General features: G+C 31.8%; 1 protein-coding gene across 5 annotated transcripts in view; it reads left to right on the top strand.

Moving 5' to 3' along the window:
- Positions 1 to 12,823, top strand: part of ATP11B (ATPase, class VI, type 11B) — an 87,383-nt gene that overhangs the window by 56,443 nt on the left and 18,117 nt on the right. For 4 of the 5 annotated variants that reach the window (XM_012733350.1, XM_012733359.1, XM_012733344.1 and 1 more), the window contains 6 exons: positions 34 to 93; positions 1,456 to 1,583; positions 2,576 to 2,714; positions 7,571 to 7,636; positions 8,170 to 8,273; positions 9,684 to 9,849. In XM_012733350.1, coding sequence (XP_012588804.1) covers positions 34 to 93; positions 1,456 to 1,583; positions 2,576 to 2,714; positions 7,571 to 7,636; positions 8,170 to 8,273; positions 9,684 to 9,849 — 663 coding nt within the window. Of the gene's footprint in view, positions 1 to 33; positions 94 to 1,455; positions 1,584 to 2,575; positions 2,715 to 7,570; positions 7,637 to 8,169; positions 8,274 to 9,683; positions 9,850 to 12,258; positions 12,345 to 12,823 lie in introns of all 5 variants that reach the window. The other variant, XM_012733336.1, reaches the window with a different exon arrangement.

The raw sequence follows: 12,823 nt of genomic DNA on the forward strand, positions 1-12,823 counted from the left end.
TTTTAATTATTTCTATATAATTTTGTTTTTCAGAATGTGTGCTTTATCACACCCCAATTTTTATATCAGTTCTACTGTTTGTTTTCTCAACAAGTAAGTAAATGGAATTTTGTCTTACTGTTTTAGAGTTGTGGTTCAAATTTTGGTTAACACTTAAAAGTTTTTTTTCTATTTTTCGTAATCCTGCATATCACAAGACAAACATCTCTAGTGAGTATTTAATCAATACAACAATCTTAACATTTACTCTGATTTTCAGTTGAACTGAGTGTTAATATCAAAATATATTTAATTCTTAATTCCTTTTAGAAACTAGTAACATAACAGTTTATGAAAGAATGTTGCTACTTTCAACTTATCTATAATATACTTATAAGGTCCAGGCCAGTAACTATAAGGAGAGTGTATTATTTTTTTTTCTGACTCAGGATTTTGTTAAATTAGAAGGAACTTTAGTGATTGAGTTTAGGGGTGACTTATAGATTTCACCTCATAAGATAGAGGACATCTATAGTGCTACATTGGAAAAGGTTCTGAAGCTATAGGCTCAGAGGGGGAAAAACCATAATTGGCTCGCAGTAACTGTAATGAGCTCTTGTTAGGTCTTTGGTGGTACACGTTAGAAATTTTGTTCTGCACTTCTCTGTCTTGTTTTGTAGACAAGGAAATTGAGTCCACAGAGATTTAGTCACTTGACAGAGGTGCTTAATTATCTTTGATTTTTTTCATTAGTTATTTCTATACCTTATAATCTTTCTTCCTCTGTTTATAATCTATACCTCTAAATCCAGTAACAATATTTGTTTACTTGAATAAAATAAAGAATATTAATGTTGTAAGAGCCTATAACAGAGAGTACTAATTTGCTTAGTTAGACTTTCAGAGGGTTTGTAATATAATTTGAGAGATTATACTAGTAACAATAAAACAAGATATGAAGTATAAACAAAGGAATAAGCAATTAGTGTCAACTTCAGTATAGGACTTTAAGAAGAGGAAGCTGTCATTAAGGAATTAAGCCAGTGTGTAAAGTTTCATGGGTCATGCTTTAAAAAACTTGTAGAGACTTTGATGGGAAGATAAAACTATGAAAGCAAAAATATTTATGTAGCATATTAAGGAATAGTAAAAACCTAGTACACGTGAGAGAATCATATAAGATTATGGTGACCAAATTGTGAAAAATATAGAAATGCAGGTGCAATTTGCTGTAATACCAGAATCATTTGACATGACAAAATGTGTCAGTTCCCCCAAAGAATATAAATCTAAGAACATTGTATTTATGTCTACATAAGAAACAACTTGAAATTTTTAAAATAGATTTTGTATAAATTGAAAAACTAGAATTCATATGCTTGTGTTTAATATGCTTCTTTTGATTAGATGTAGAAGTATAGATAGCAGTAATACATAGTTTTGAATCTCAAAATTCCTATCCATTTCTCTTTACAGACACTTTATGACAGCGTATACCTGACTTTATACAATATTTGTTTTACCTCTCTACCTATTCTGATATATAGTCTGCTGGAACAGCATATAGATCCTCATGTACTGCAGAACAAACCCACTCTCTATCGGTAACAATTTTCCCTTACTAAATGTTGATAATATTTCTGTTTGTAAGTACTATATTATAGTTAACACTTTTTAATATTACCTTAAAAATAAGCAAATGATTTTATGACTAACACTCTACTAAGGACAGCACTTTTGTTGTTGTATGACTTGCATTCATCAGAACTAAAGAGAATTTAAACAATTTTTTCAATGTTTTTAGGAATGGACATTTTCAATTCTAGGAATTCATCTGCACTTAATGTCATAAACCAGTAGTATTCCATTTCATGTGCACAAAAGAAGTTAATTCAGTATTGGTTGTCTGTAGAATTCCTTCCAAGGTAGTTCATATTCTGGCATTTTAAAAATTATGAGTGATAATCAGTGCAAAATACAGGTTTGAGGATATTAGCTCCTCTCCCAGATCTCCTGAGTCAATTTTGCTTCCCAGAACCAAGTAATCACAAAGATGAGGAACTATTCCTTAGGAACAACTTGTAGTTTCCACATTAGTGTGACCTCCACTCTTACAAAGGAATTTAATTATCCAAAAATATTGGTAACTTATTTTGATTTCCTAAGATACATAAACATGGACTTGACCCAAAATTGCTACATACTATTCTTCCCATAGTATTGATGAATTTGAAATCAGTTAGGAGCCACAATGCCACACCTAACTCAAATGACTCTGCTAACAGTAGGTAAGCATAGTACAGTGACTGAATGCTTACCCATAAGCATTGCAATGCAGATAAGTAAATTTATCTGAATGCTTACCCATAAGCATTACAATGCAGATAAATAAATTTTGCATAGTTAAACCGAAGTGTTATACCTACATTATAATTCTTTGTGATAGCAGTAGTTGGTAAATTCAGGTTTACACTTTCTGCTAATATTTTCAATTTTAAATTAAAAGTCCATTCTATTTTTTGATTATCAAATTGTAATAATTATTTAGCAAGAATATGAGTCCTTATACATTTCTTTTTCTCTTTTTAATTTACAGAGACATTAGTAAAAACCGTCAACTAAGCATTAAAACATTTCTTTATTGGACTATCCTGGGTTTCAGTCATGCCTTTATTTTCTTTTTTGGATCCTATTTTCTAATAGGTGAAGATATATCTCTGCTTGGAAATGGTCAGGTAAAAAAAAAATTTACAGATATTTTTAAATGGATGTAGTTTGGTTTTTGATAACTATCATTTAAAATTTCAACTTAAATTATAAATTCATATATTAAATTCAAATAGTTATAAAATTATCTTTAAACATTTTTACTTACTAAAATGTCACCCAATGAAAATAAAAAGGTAATTAATATAATTTTAACATGAAACTGAGGTTACTAGGCACTTATTCATGTTCCTGCATGTTGTTCACTTTAGAATTATGCTTTAATAATCGTTACTGTTTATTTACTGCTGTTATGCTAAGGGCCTTATATCCTCACAGTATCCTAATAGAAAGATATTATGACCTCCATTTTTCAGATGAGAAATGAGGACTTAGTATAGTTTTGCTTTTGTAATTGCAATATTATTTTTCTAGTATGCTTAGGAAGTGCTGCATCAGTGCACACTAGCAATTCGAGGATATTAAAAATTACTGTTTATGACCACTTTTCTGAAATGTGAAAATAGCAGAGTCCCAAACATGTTGCTACTTAGTCCTGATTGGAGTTGGAAGATTTTTGGCAGAATGAAGCCTTTCTTCCTAGGGTTAAGGAGACAAATTAGTAGCAGTGTTACTATGGTGAACTAGTTTCCCTTTTCCATTGGTAATACCTGAGTATGGTGAACTAATTTCCCTTTCCATTGGCAATACCTGAGTATGGCATCACATATTTGGAGACATGGAGATATCAGATTTGCAATTGGAGAATGTAAAATTTTATGTATTTGACAAGCACTTAATGATGACCAACTATTCCTATGTGTTGGAGGACAGGCCTCAACATGCTGTAAGGCAGGGTTTTTAGGTGGGATCTGGCATTGGTATACGGAGATTCCAAACAGGAGAAAAGGGGAGCCGGAACAAGGAAGACATGGGAGTCCAAGTTGGGTGCAAGTCTTCCTGCCCATCTTTTTGGCAGGTCTTTATTTATACTGTTTAGCAAGTAGTTAATTACAATAATGCATAAGGTAAGTTAATAAGAAATCACCAGAAAAGTTCTCAAAGTAGAGGGGAACAATGCATCCTCTTCCTGACACTTTATGGCATACTAGACTATACACATTTGTGATAACTTTCATGTATATGGATGTTTAAGTGAATTCAAAGGATAAGGGGTCCGGAAAGGATGAGCTGTTAGCAAAGGATTGTTAGGGTTCTTAGGGAAGGAATAAATTGTGTTAGCAAATCATCGGTGATTGTCTAAAGAGAAGCTAATGGCTAAATGAAAGCCAGCAGAGAGTAGCTAGTGATTGTTTCAGGAAAAGGTTAATTAAGACTAACCGAGAGTAGTTATGGATTGTTTAAAAAAAGGGTAAATAAATTAAGAGGAAGTCACATAGTCATGCACTAAGCAAACCTGTGTCAATAATGTTAGGAAATTGTCCATGAGTCCTTATGCACTGGGAGTTTTATCAGAAGTTTCCTTTTTATTCAAAAGACTGAGGAAGCTTCCCAGCAGTCTTTATGCCCTGGGGGTCTTATCTCTCTTGGAGCTTGTCTTTTGTCAGAGGAATTTGCCTTTTGTCAGAGAAATTTCCTGCTTTGGGGTGGCTGTACTTTGCCCCTGCCCTGGCTAGGTAGCCAATTTTTGAAGCTAAGGCAATCCAGTTGCAAGATGATAGTTGCTCAGAATATTTTTGATATTATGATTATACAAAAAAGGTAGGTTGTAACATAAGTTAGCAATGAAAATTTAGATTTTTCAGAGCTTTTCCCTTCCATCCAGAATTTGTCAGTCGGCAGAAGTTGCATAGCTTGTGTCACCTGTGTACATTCAAGTCTTTTATCCATTTTGAGTTGTATTTTGTGTATGGTGTGAGATTGTGGTCTAGTTTCATTTTTTGTATGCAGCTGTACAGTTTTTCCAACATCATTTATTGAAGAGCCTATTTTATTCCAGTGTATGTTTTGGCTTCTTTGTCATAAATTAACATATAATGTTAACTATATGTTGACATTAACTTATAATGAACCTACTGTGGATTTATTTCTGGGCTCTCATTTCTTTTCCATTGGTCTGTATATCTGTATTTGTTTCAGTTCAAGATGTTTTAATTATTGTGGCTTTATAATTCAGCTCCAAGGTCTGGAAGTTTGGTACCTCCACTCTCTTTCTCCTTTGAGAAGATTGCTTTTGCTATTCAGGGTCTTTTGTGATTCCATGTGAATTTCAGTAATATTTGCTCTAGTTTCTTTGAAATATGCCACTGATATTTTAATTGGGATTGCATTGAATCTGTATACTGCTTTAGGTAGGATGGCCATTTTGACAAAGCAAAACTTTTATCCATTAAACAATTATTCTCCATATTCCCCTCTTCCCATCTTTTGGTAATTACCATTCTACATTGTGTTCCTATGAATTTAATTACCCATGTGATATTATTTTAAGAGGTACATAATTGTGATTTAAGCACCAATAATAAAAATGTTAAGTATACTATAAAGTAGGTACTAAGAATAAATGACTTTTTTAAGAATTATCTCCTCTCTTCATCTGTACACAGTAAAGTCATCTCCAGGTACATTAACAGTGTTGTAATTCACATTTTTGTCATTTTTTAAAGTATCTTATGTTGTTTTTCTGAAGTCTCAGGAGATTTTCAGAGAAGAAGCTATTTAAAGTTATTTTTTAAAACAAGAAAGGTGAACTGCTACTTAAGAGTATAGTCAAGGAAAGAAGGTAACAAGAAAATGTGGAGGAGCAATTCAGATTTGAAAAGTTTAACTCATCTCCAAACTAAAGCAGACTTCCACCAAATATGAAAGGATCCTAGGAGAGTGTATTAAAGAGTAAAATACATTAATGATGGTAACAGAAAGGTGGAAAATGTTATATGGCAAGAGCAGAAAACTAAATGATATAGGAAGGAAAATAACAGAATAGTTACAGTGGAAACTGAGTTCATATCCCAGCACTCAATGATGTTTTGCTTTTCTGATTATTTCATCTAAAAGCTTCAAAAGAAAGAAGACAAGGGAGAAAAAGAATCCTTTTTTAACTCAGGAACTTAAGTACTGATATCTGTTTCACTCAGTGATTTGAAGCAAATTACATATGAGAGAACTACTGTTTGAAAGGATATCCATCCTAGTCAAAGATTTTGAAAATTTTACTTTTGTTTTACTGAAGTATACAGGAACTTAAAGGAGAACACCTGCCATTATTTATTTTCCTCATGGAATTATACTGTTTGTACAATGTTTGCTTTCTCCTCTCAGGTGTAGCCTCCATAGAATTCCCACCATCACTTCACCTGTGTACTACACCATATTCCCTTGTGCTCTTCCCACCCTCATTTTCTCCCTGCAGAATATCTCTGATTTATAGTTATCTGTTTATTTTTGTTTTGTTGTGTTTGTTTTTTCTTTGATCCCTTATTTGTTCCCCTATTAATGAAGCCACATCCTCAACAACATTTTTTGTGCCATTCTTACTGATACAAGATTGGTATTTCATTGTGGTTCTGATTTGCATTTCCTCTTCTGCCCAAGAATGGATTGTTTACTTTGTTTTGTAGATCTTTGTGATCAGTCCCTTAACACTTTTATGAAGTACAAAAATTTTCTTCCAGTCAGTAGGGCATCTCTTTATTTTTATTAATGTCTCTTTTGCTGTACAGAATCTTTTTAGTTTGGTATAGTTTATTTTTAAGTTGATTTTAAATTGATTTTTGTGCATCTAAAATGACTGTTGTGGTCTAGTTTCATTCTTTTGTTTATGGAGGTCCAGTTTTCCCAGCACCATTTATTGAACAAATTGTCCTTGTTCCATTGCATAGTATTTGCTCCTTTGTTGAGAATTCGTTTTCCATATATGTACAACTTTATTTCTGGACATTCTATTAGGTTCCATTGGTCTGTATATTTGTTTTTGTTCCAATACCATACTTGATTGAACAAAACAGCCTTTTAAATAAAGATTATGACTATAAACTAAATTAACTTAAACTTTAAATTATATTCTTATTATTAAATATTGACATTCTTAGGGATTTTTTTTTAATGTTAATAAGTGTTGACTATTAAACCCTTGGGAATACTTTCAAATTGAAGAGTAATTACATTGGACATAATACTTTCTTTCAGGTAGTGATTTTATGTATGGATTTCTCTTTTCTTGTGCTGCCTATATTGGGTCCAGATATACAGTGTCTAAGTGGTCTGCTGTAACTTTTCATTGAAATGGTTTCAGAAAATAATTGTGATTGAACAGTTTTATCATTTTTGTTAAAGATTTTTTGTTTATGTGAACAAGAGCTGGGATGTGGGCCAGAGGTGCAGGGAGGGTGCAAGGATTCAGCAGGGACAGAATGGGCAGCAGAACAAATGGACTGAATGAAATACACTGCTGAGGGGAGCAGTGGGCAGGACAGAAGACATGGTCTGCTGTGCCGTGTGGGCCATTTCCCTAGCCAGGGATCCAACTCATGTTACAGTGGCTCTGTATAGCTTATAGTGCTGAGACTTAACCCCTTGTGCCACCAGGGAGGCCCTAGTTTTAATCATTTTACTGTGTGAACAGGTATGAGCAATCACCAAAATCTGTGTCATTCAAACTAAAAAAATTTGTGCCACACAATTTCAGGCCTATCTTTGGGTTTCCCAGTCTAATGATGATACCCAGAGGATCATTGTACAAAATAATAAAGATAATAATACTTTACAGTTTTTCTTTTTCATGCCACTTTAACTTCACTAATCTACTCACAGATTTCATTTGTAACTGGCTTATGCAAGTGATTTTTAATAAGAGCAAAGTTGTTTATTGCCTTACATTTTGTTAACATCATTTAATACATCATAGTTTATTCTTTCTGTTCAGATGTTTGGAAACTGGACATTTGGTACATTGGTCTTCACAGTCATGGTTGTAACAGTCACAGTAAAGGTATGATACAGAAATTAGAAGTTTGGACATATTTTGTGTCTATTAGCTATTTCCCTTTCTCTTTTTCAGTTATATACTATATAATTTCTTTGGTTGTTATTTAATAATTCACTTTACTTTTTATCATAAAATCCTTAGATTCATTTTGGGAAACCTCAGCCTATTTGTATTACATTATTATATATTATATGTAATTATATTATTATGATATAAACATTTTTTGATAAAGTTTCACCACATAATACTGATCTCTGAAATTTTACTTCTTTGTAGAGTATAACAACACAATTTATTTTTAGCCATGGAATTGAAAATGAAATACTTATGAAATTTCAGTGGTTCTTCCTCAGAAGAATAGTATTATAAATTTGAAGTTACTCAGTTTCATTCGAAGACCCTATTATTAGTATTTTTTTCCTGAGGGACTTACTCATAGGAATCTTAATGATAAGAAACTAACATATTCAATTTTATCTGAAAGAGTAAATGTATTATTTTTTGTTTTAATGATTTTTTATTTTACGTCTTTTTAGATGGCTTTGGAAACTCGTTTTTGGACCTGGGTCAACCATCTTGTTACTTGGGGATCTATTATATTCTATTTTGTATTTTCTTTGTTTTATGGAGGTATTCTTTGGTGAGTGAGTATATTGTATTTTGATTGTATTAACTCAGCCAGTATTTATTGTGCTAGATTATATTATAAACCAGTTGTGCGTGACATAATTTTGAGACACTATTTTGATAATTTACTTCCTTTAGTTTGTTTATTGATATGGAGTAACAAAGGACCTTAACAAGTACTGAGTAGCTACTGTGTTCTAGATGTTTTACATAAGGTATTAACATCACAATATTAATTAACATCACAATTGATTCACCACAAAGATTCAAAAAGAGCAAAACTAGGACTTAAAAGCCACTTGTTTTACTCCATAGTTATGTTCTTTACACTAACCCTATTATCTCTAAATTGTTTATTACATGAAAAGTCACAGAGGGGGCCTCACTGGTGGCACAAGGGCTTAAGTCTCAGCACTATGATGCTATTGCCAGCCAGTGAAGCATTTTGAGCAGCTTTGCCTGCTGCTCCCCTCAGAAAATATTTCAGTAGATCAACCTATTCCACTTCCCACTCTGTCTCTGTTAAATCCTCTCACATTCTGCACCTCTGGCTTATACCCCAGTTCTTACATGCATAAATAATAAAAAGGTCACAGAGAGCCATTTAATTTTCATGGATAAGTTAATTTATCTCAAAAGTAAATGGTGTTTTGCATCTTTATTGGTAAAATCAGATATTCAGGCACTCTAGCAGATTAAAAATTAGTATCTCTCCTGATTTTGTCCATTAGTAAGGAATGAACAACCAAAGTTTCTCTTCTTTAAAATTTACATTACAATTGCCTGTTGTGTTTTTGATCCCTGTATCAGGCAAAATGCCATGGGAACTAGGCAAAAATCTTAAGAGTCACAAAAAAAACTTCTATTTAGGATCATAAAATATGCTTATAAATGTTGTTTGTTTTAAACATTACTCTATTTCTACATTTCTTTGTCGATTTCCTGTTTTCTTTTACAGTGTTGAATTATAAAAATGCAGAGTTATCTTGACAATATTTGCTGCTTTGTTGAGCTAGTATTCATAAGTAGAACTTTTCAAACAATGATTTAGTAATGTTAGTTGCTTAGTAAAAAATATTTTGTGACTTACTTTCTTTTGCTTTTCCTTATCTCTTAAGTGTGTATTACTACAAAATTCTTTTGATGTCCTAACACTAGAATATCAGAGTTAATCTAATCTCCTATTTGCCACTTCCAAATAATGTAAACAGTAGATGTCATTGACAGTAATTGAATTGGATTTTATCTTTAACAACAAAAGTCTGATTATTAGTTATCTGATTACTTAAATTAATACTGGTTTAAAATTTTGAACATTTTCTTGCTGTCTTCCTAAAAGTGTAACCTTCAATTGTTCACATGTCCTGTTTAAGAAACTTTTATCAGTTTGTGCCTTTATTAAGCCAACTTTCTTTCCTGGCAGGCCATTTTTGGGCTCCCAGAATATGTACTTTGTATTTATTCAGCTCTTATCAAGTGGTTCTACTTGGTTTGCCATAATTCTCATGGTTGTTACATGTCTGTTTCTTGACATCGTGAAGAAAGTATTTGAACGACAACTCCATCCTACAAATACTGAAAAGGCACAGGTAAATACTTTTTTTATATAATACCTTTTATATTAGAGGTCTTTAACAATGAATAGCTATCATAATTTGCTTACAACAGAAATAGGAAATTATCCATTCCTGTGTCATGTACTTTGCAATATAGTAACCCTTTTTAAAGGTATTTCTTTTAATTTTTTGATTCCTGATAAATTACAGTTTAAAAATATTATATTGTGTTATTAATAGTACCCCAGGTTTTTATGTATAAAACTACAAGTTATGTCCAAATAATAATAATAAATACTTTAAATGTGATCACAGCATTCTACATATAGGACATATGTCAGATGCACATATGCTTAAATAGCCATGTCTTTCCAGTAATACTTTTTCAGGTTATATTATTTTCAACAAAAAAACAATTTTGAAATAGATTCTTTAAATAATTATTACAGAATGGATTTTTATAAAATATATTCTCTCACTAAGCATTTTTTAATTACTAGTAAGCTGTAGAAAATATTACCAGTAAGTTACATAGTGTTTAAGAATATGATTTATAGGGCCTGGTAGTTCTCAGTTCAAAACTTAGCTTTATCCCTGGTAGCTCTGTTTCCAATTATAATTTTAAAAGTCTACCTCTAAAGGTTGATAGAAATGCCATTACCTTTATAATGAGGTTTAAATGGAGTAATGTTCAGACATATACTACGTGCTCAAGAAATAGTAGCTATGTAGTTGAATGTGCCTGTTTTGTACAGGTCACTTGTATATGAGCTAGAAATGTATCTTACTTTTCCTATTAAATGTCAGGCTTACTAGTCATTTAGTTCAGTCTAGGTTAAGGTTTATGTTCATACTGCAAAGAGAATACCTAGTCTCTAATATCTAGTAAATTAGCCTTCCTAAACAGTATATTGGTTTTAATTTCAACTGATCGTAAAAACATTTAACTTTTATTTGCTTTAGTAAAGCAATACTAACACCATTAGTATTAATGGTTAGTATTTAACACCGTTGAAGCAGCATAGGCTTCTGGAACTTGACTAGTTTAATTAAAATACTATTTTAACCATTTATAAAATGCATATTAATAAAGTCACTTTCTTAAGCTTGATTTCTTCCTCTGTAAAATCAGAATATTAACTACTAACATACATGACTCTAGACATAATAATAAAAGATAATAATAAATATTATGTATTTATGTGGTGTATGTAATACGTACTTAGTAAAGACATAAGGATGATAGGGATGTTGTTCTGTATTGCAGATCTATAAATGGGGATGAAGAAATTTGCATAATCTGATCACCATGCATATATCTATATCATTTTGGACAAATGTTTGTAATATATTATTTAAATGTATATCAGAAACACTTGCCTACCTTATTTCTAATTTGCTGATATATTTACAGACAGCACTATTTTTAATATATTATCTGTTAGCCTTTTTCCAGGCCTTATTGAGACACATTTTTGTCCCCCACTTTTGTTCTATAGAAAGTTGTATTTCACCAAAATACAGTATTACATCACTTTGGTAACAACTCTTCATAAAAGTAATTAATCATTTATTTATAGTTATCCTTAGAAATTCTGCATCGTACAGAACATTCATGGACCTATGTATTTATAGTGATATCTAATGATAGTAAAAGGTGATATTTGCTTGTTACATTTTCTATAACTTCTTTTTAAAGGATTACATAGGAAATATTCAGTCTCTTAATACATACCATTTGACAAGAAAGTTAAAAATACTTTATATATATTTTGCTTCTTTTGCATTGATTTTGTAAAGTTGATTAAAAATCAACTTTATTTGTATGGTATGTGTGGTAAACCATTCATTATATCTGTGTGTAGAAGAACCCAATTTTCCCACTAAATTCATTTTTAAATGACTTGACCAGATGTTTGTTGTATCTGATCCAAAGAGCAAACTTTCCTTCTACTCAGAGAACTTCAAGCCTGATCATATGCTGGTTTGTTTTGTTTCTTTCCAGAAATAGTATATGGTCATTCAAATCCCATGTGTGATATTCCGTTGCTACAAGCAGTCTTTATTATTTTAGCTTTGTACTGTCACCTCTGATTTCAAGTAATAAAGAAATGGTTAGAAATTTGTCAGCTACTTCATTGCTTACCACAAGTAGCAAGAAAAATCATATCAAGAGAAAAGTTACCAGCATTCATTCAGAGCTTTGTTTTCTCCAGAATAACAATGTGATATTAAGAGTGAAGAATAAATTCTTCTGATGACAAGGGCAACAAATGTCGGTCATGTATATGTACCTACAAATGTCGGTCACGTATATGTTCCATGTATTAGATTTCCTACTCTGTAGGAAAAGATGTCTTTACAAAGCTTGTCCTCTGTCTCTTAGGTGATTAATACAGCTCACTGACTTGTATGTCCCATCCCTTTTCTGTCCAATTATAGATGTACTCCAACACAGTCGCTTTAAGTGACGAGTTCATCGCTCTGCAGCCATTGTCGAGGGCAAGGAATCAGCTGAGCAAACTTAGGTAGAGTAGGAGGAGTAGAACCTCATTAACTCTTCTGCATGCTAAAGGTCAATTTAATTATTCAAAAGATGGGCAGATGCATGAATTAAAGGTGGGGCACAGCTCTGTCTCTAATTTGACCTTTATTAATGTCTATGTCAAAACCTAAAAAATATATGTATTTCTTCTTTTAGAAGAAAATTCAGATGAAAATTCAACATAACAGGACAGAGATCTGTACCTTGTTATATATTTTATACCTTAACTACTTTTCCTAGCATAATTCAAATGCTTCTGCTTGTCATATGCTTATTTAAGAATGATTCTGCATGTTGAGTAATTTAAGCTTCAGAAATTCATCATAAAAAATTCATCATTTAAAATTTTAAGTGGCAGTTACTTGGAAATGAGAGTTGCCCATTTTTTAATCTTTCTTTAATCTATGTTGTAAATATATGTGCATATTTGTCTTTGTACACTGTAATGGCTGCTGAAGCATT

The sequence above is a fragment of the Condylura cristata genome, unplaced genomic scaffold, assembly GCF_000260355.1.
Source record: "Condylura cristata isolate star-nosed mole 26May11 unplaced genomic scaffold, ConCri1.0 scaffold00003, whole genome shotgun sequence".
Lineage (NCBI taxonomy): Eukaryota > Metazoa > Chordata > Mammalia > Eulipotyphla > Talpidae > Condylura > Condylura cristata.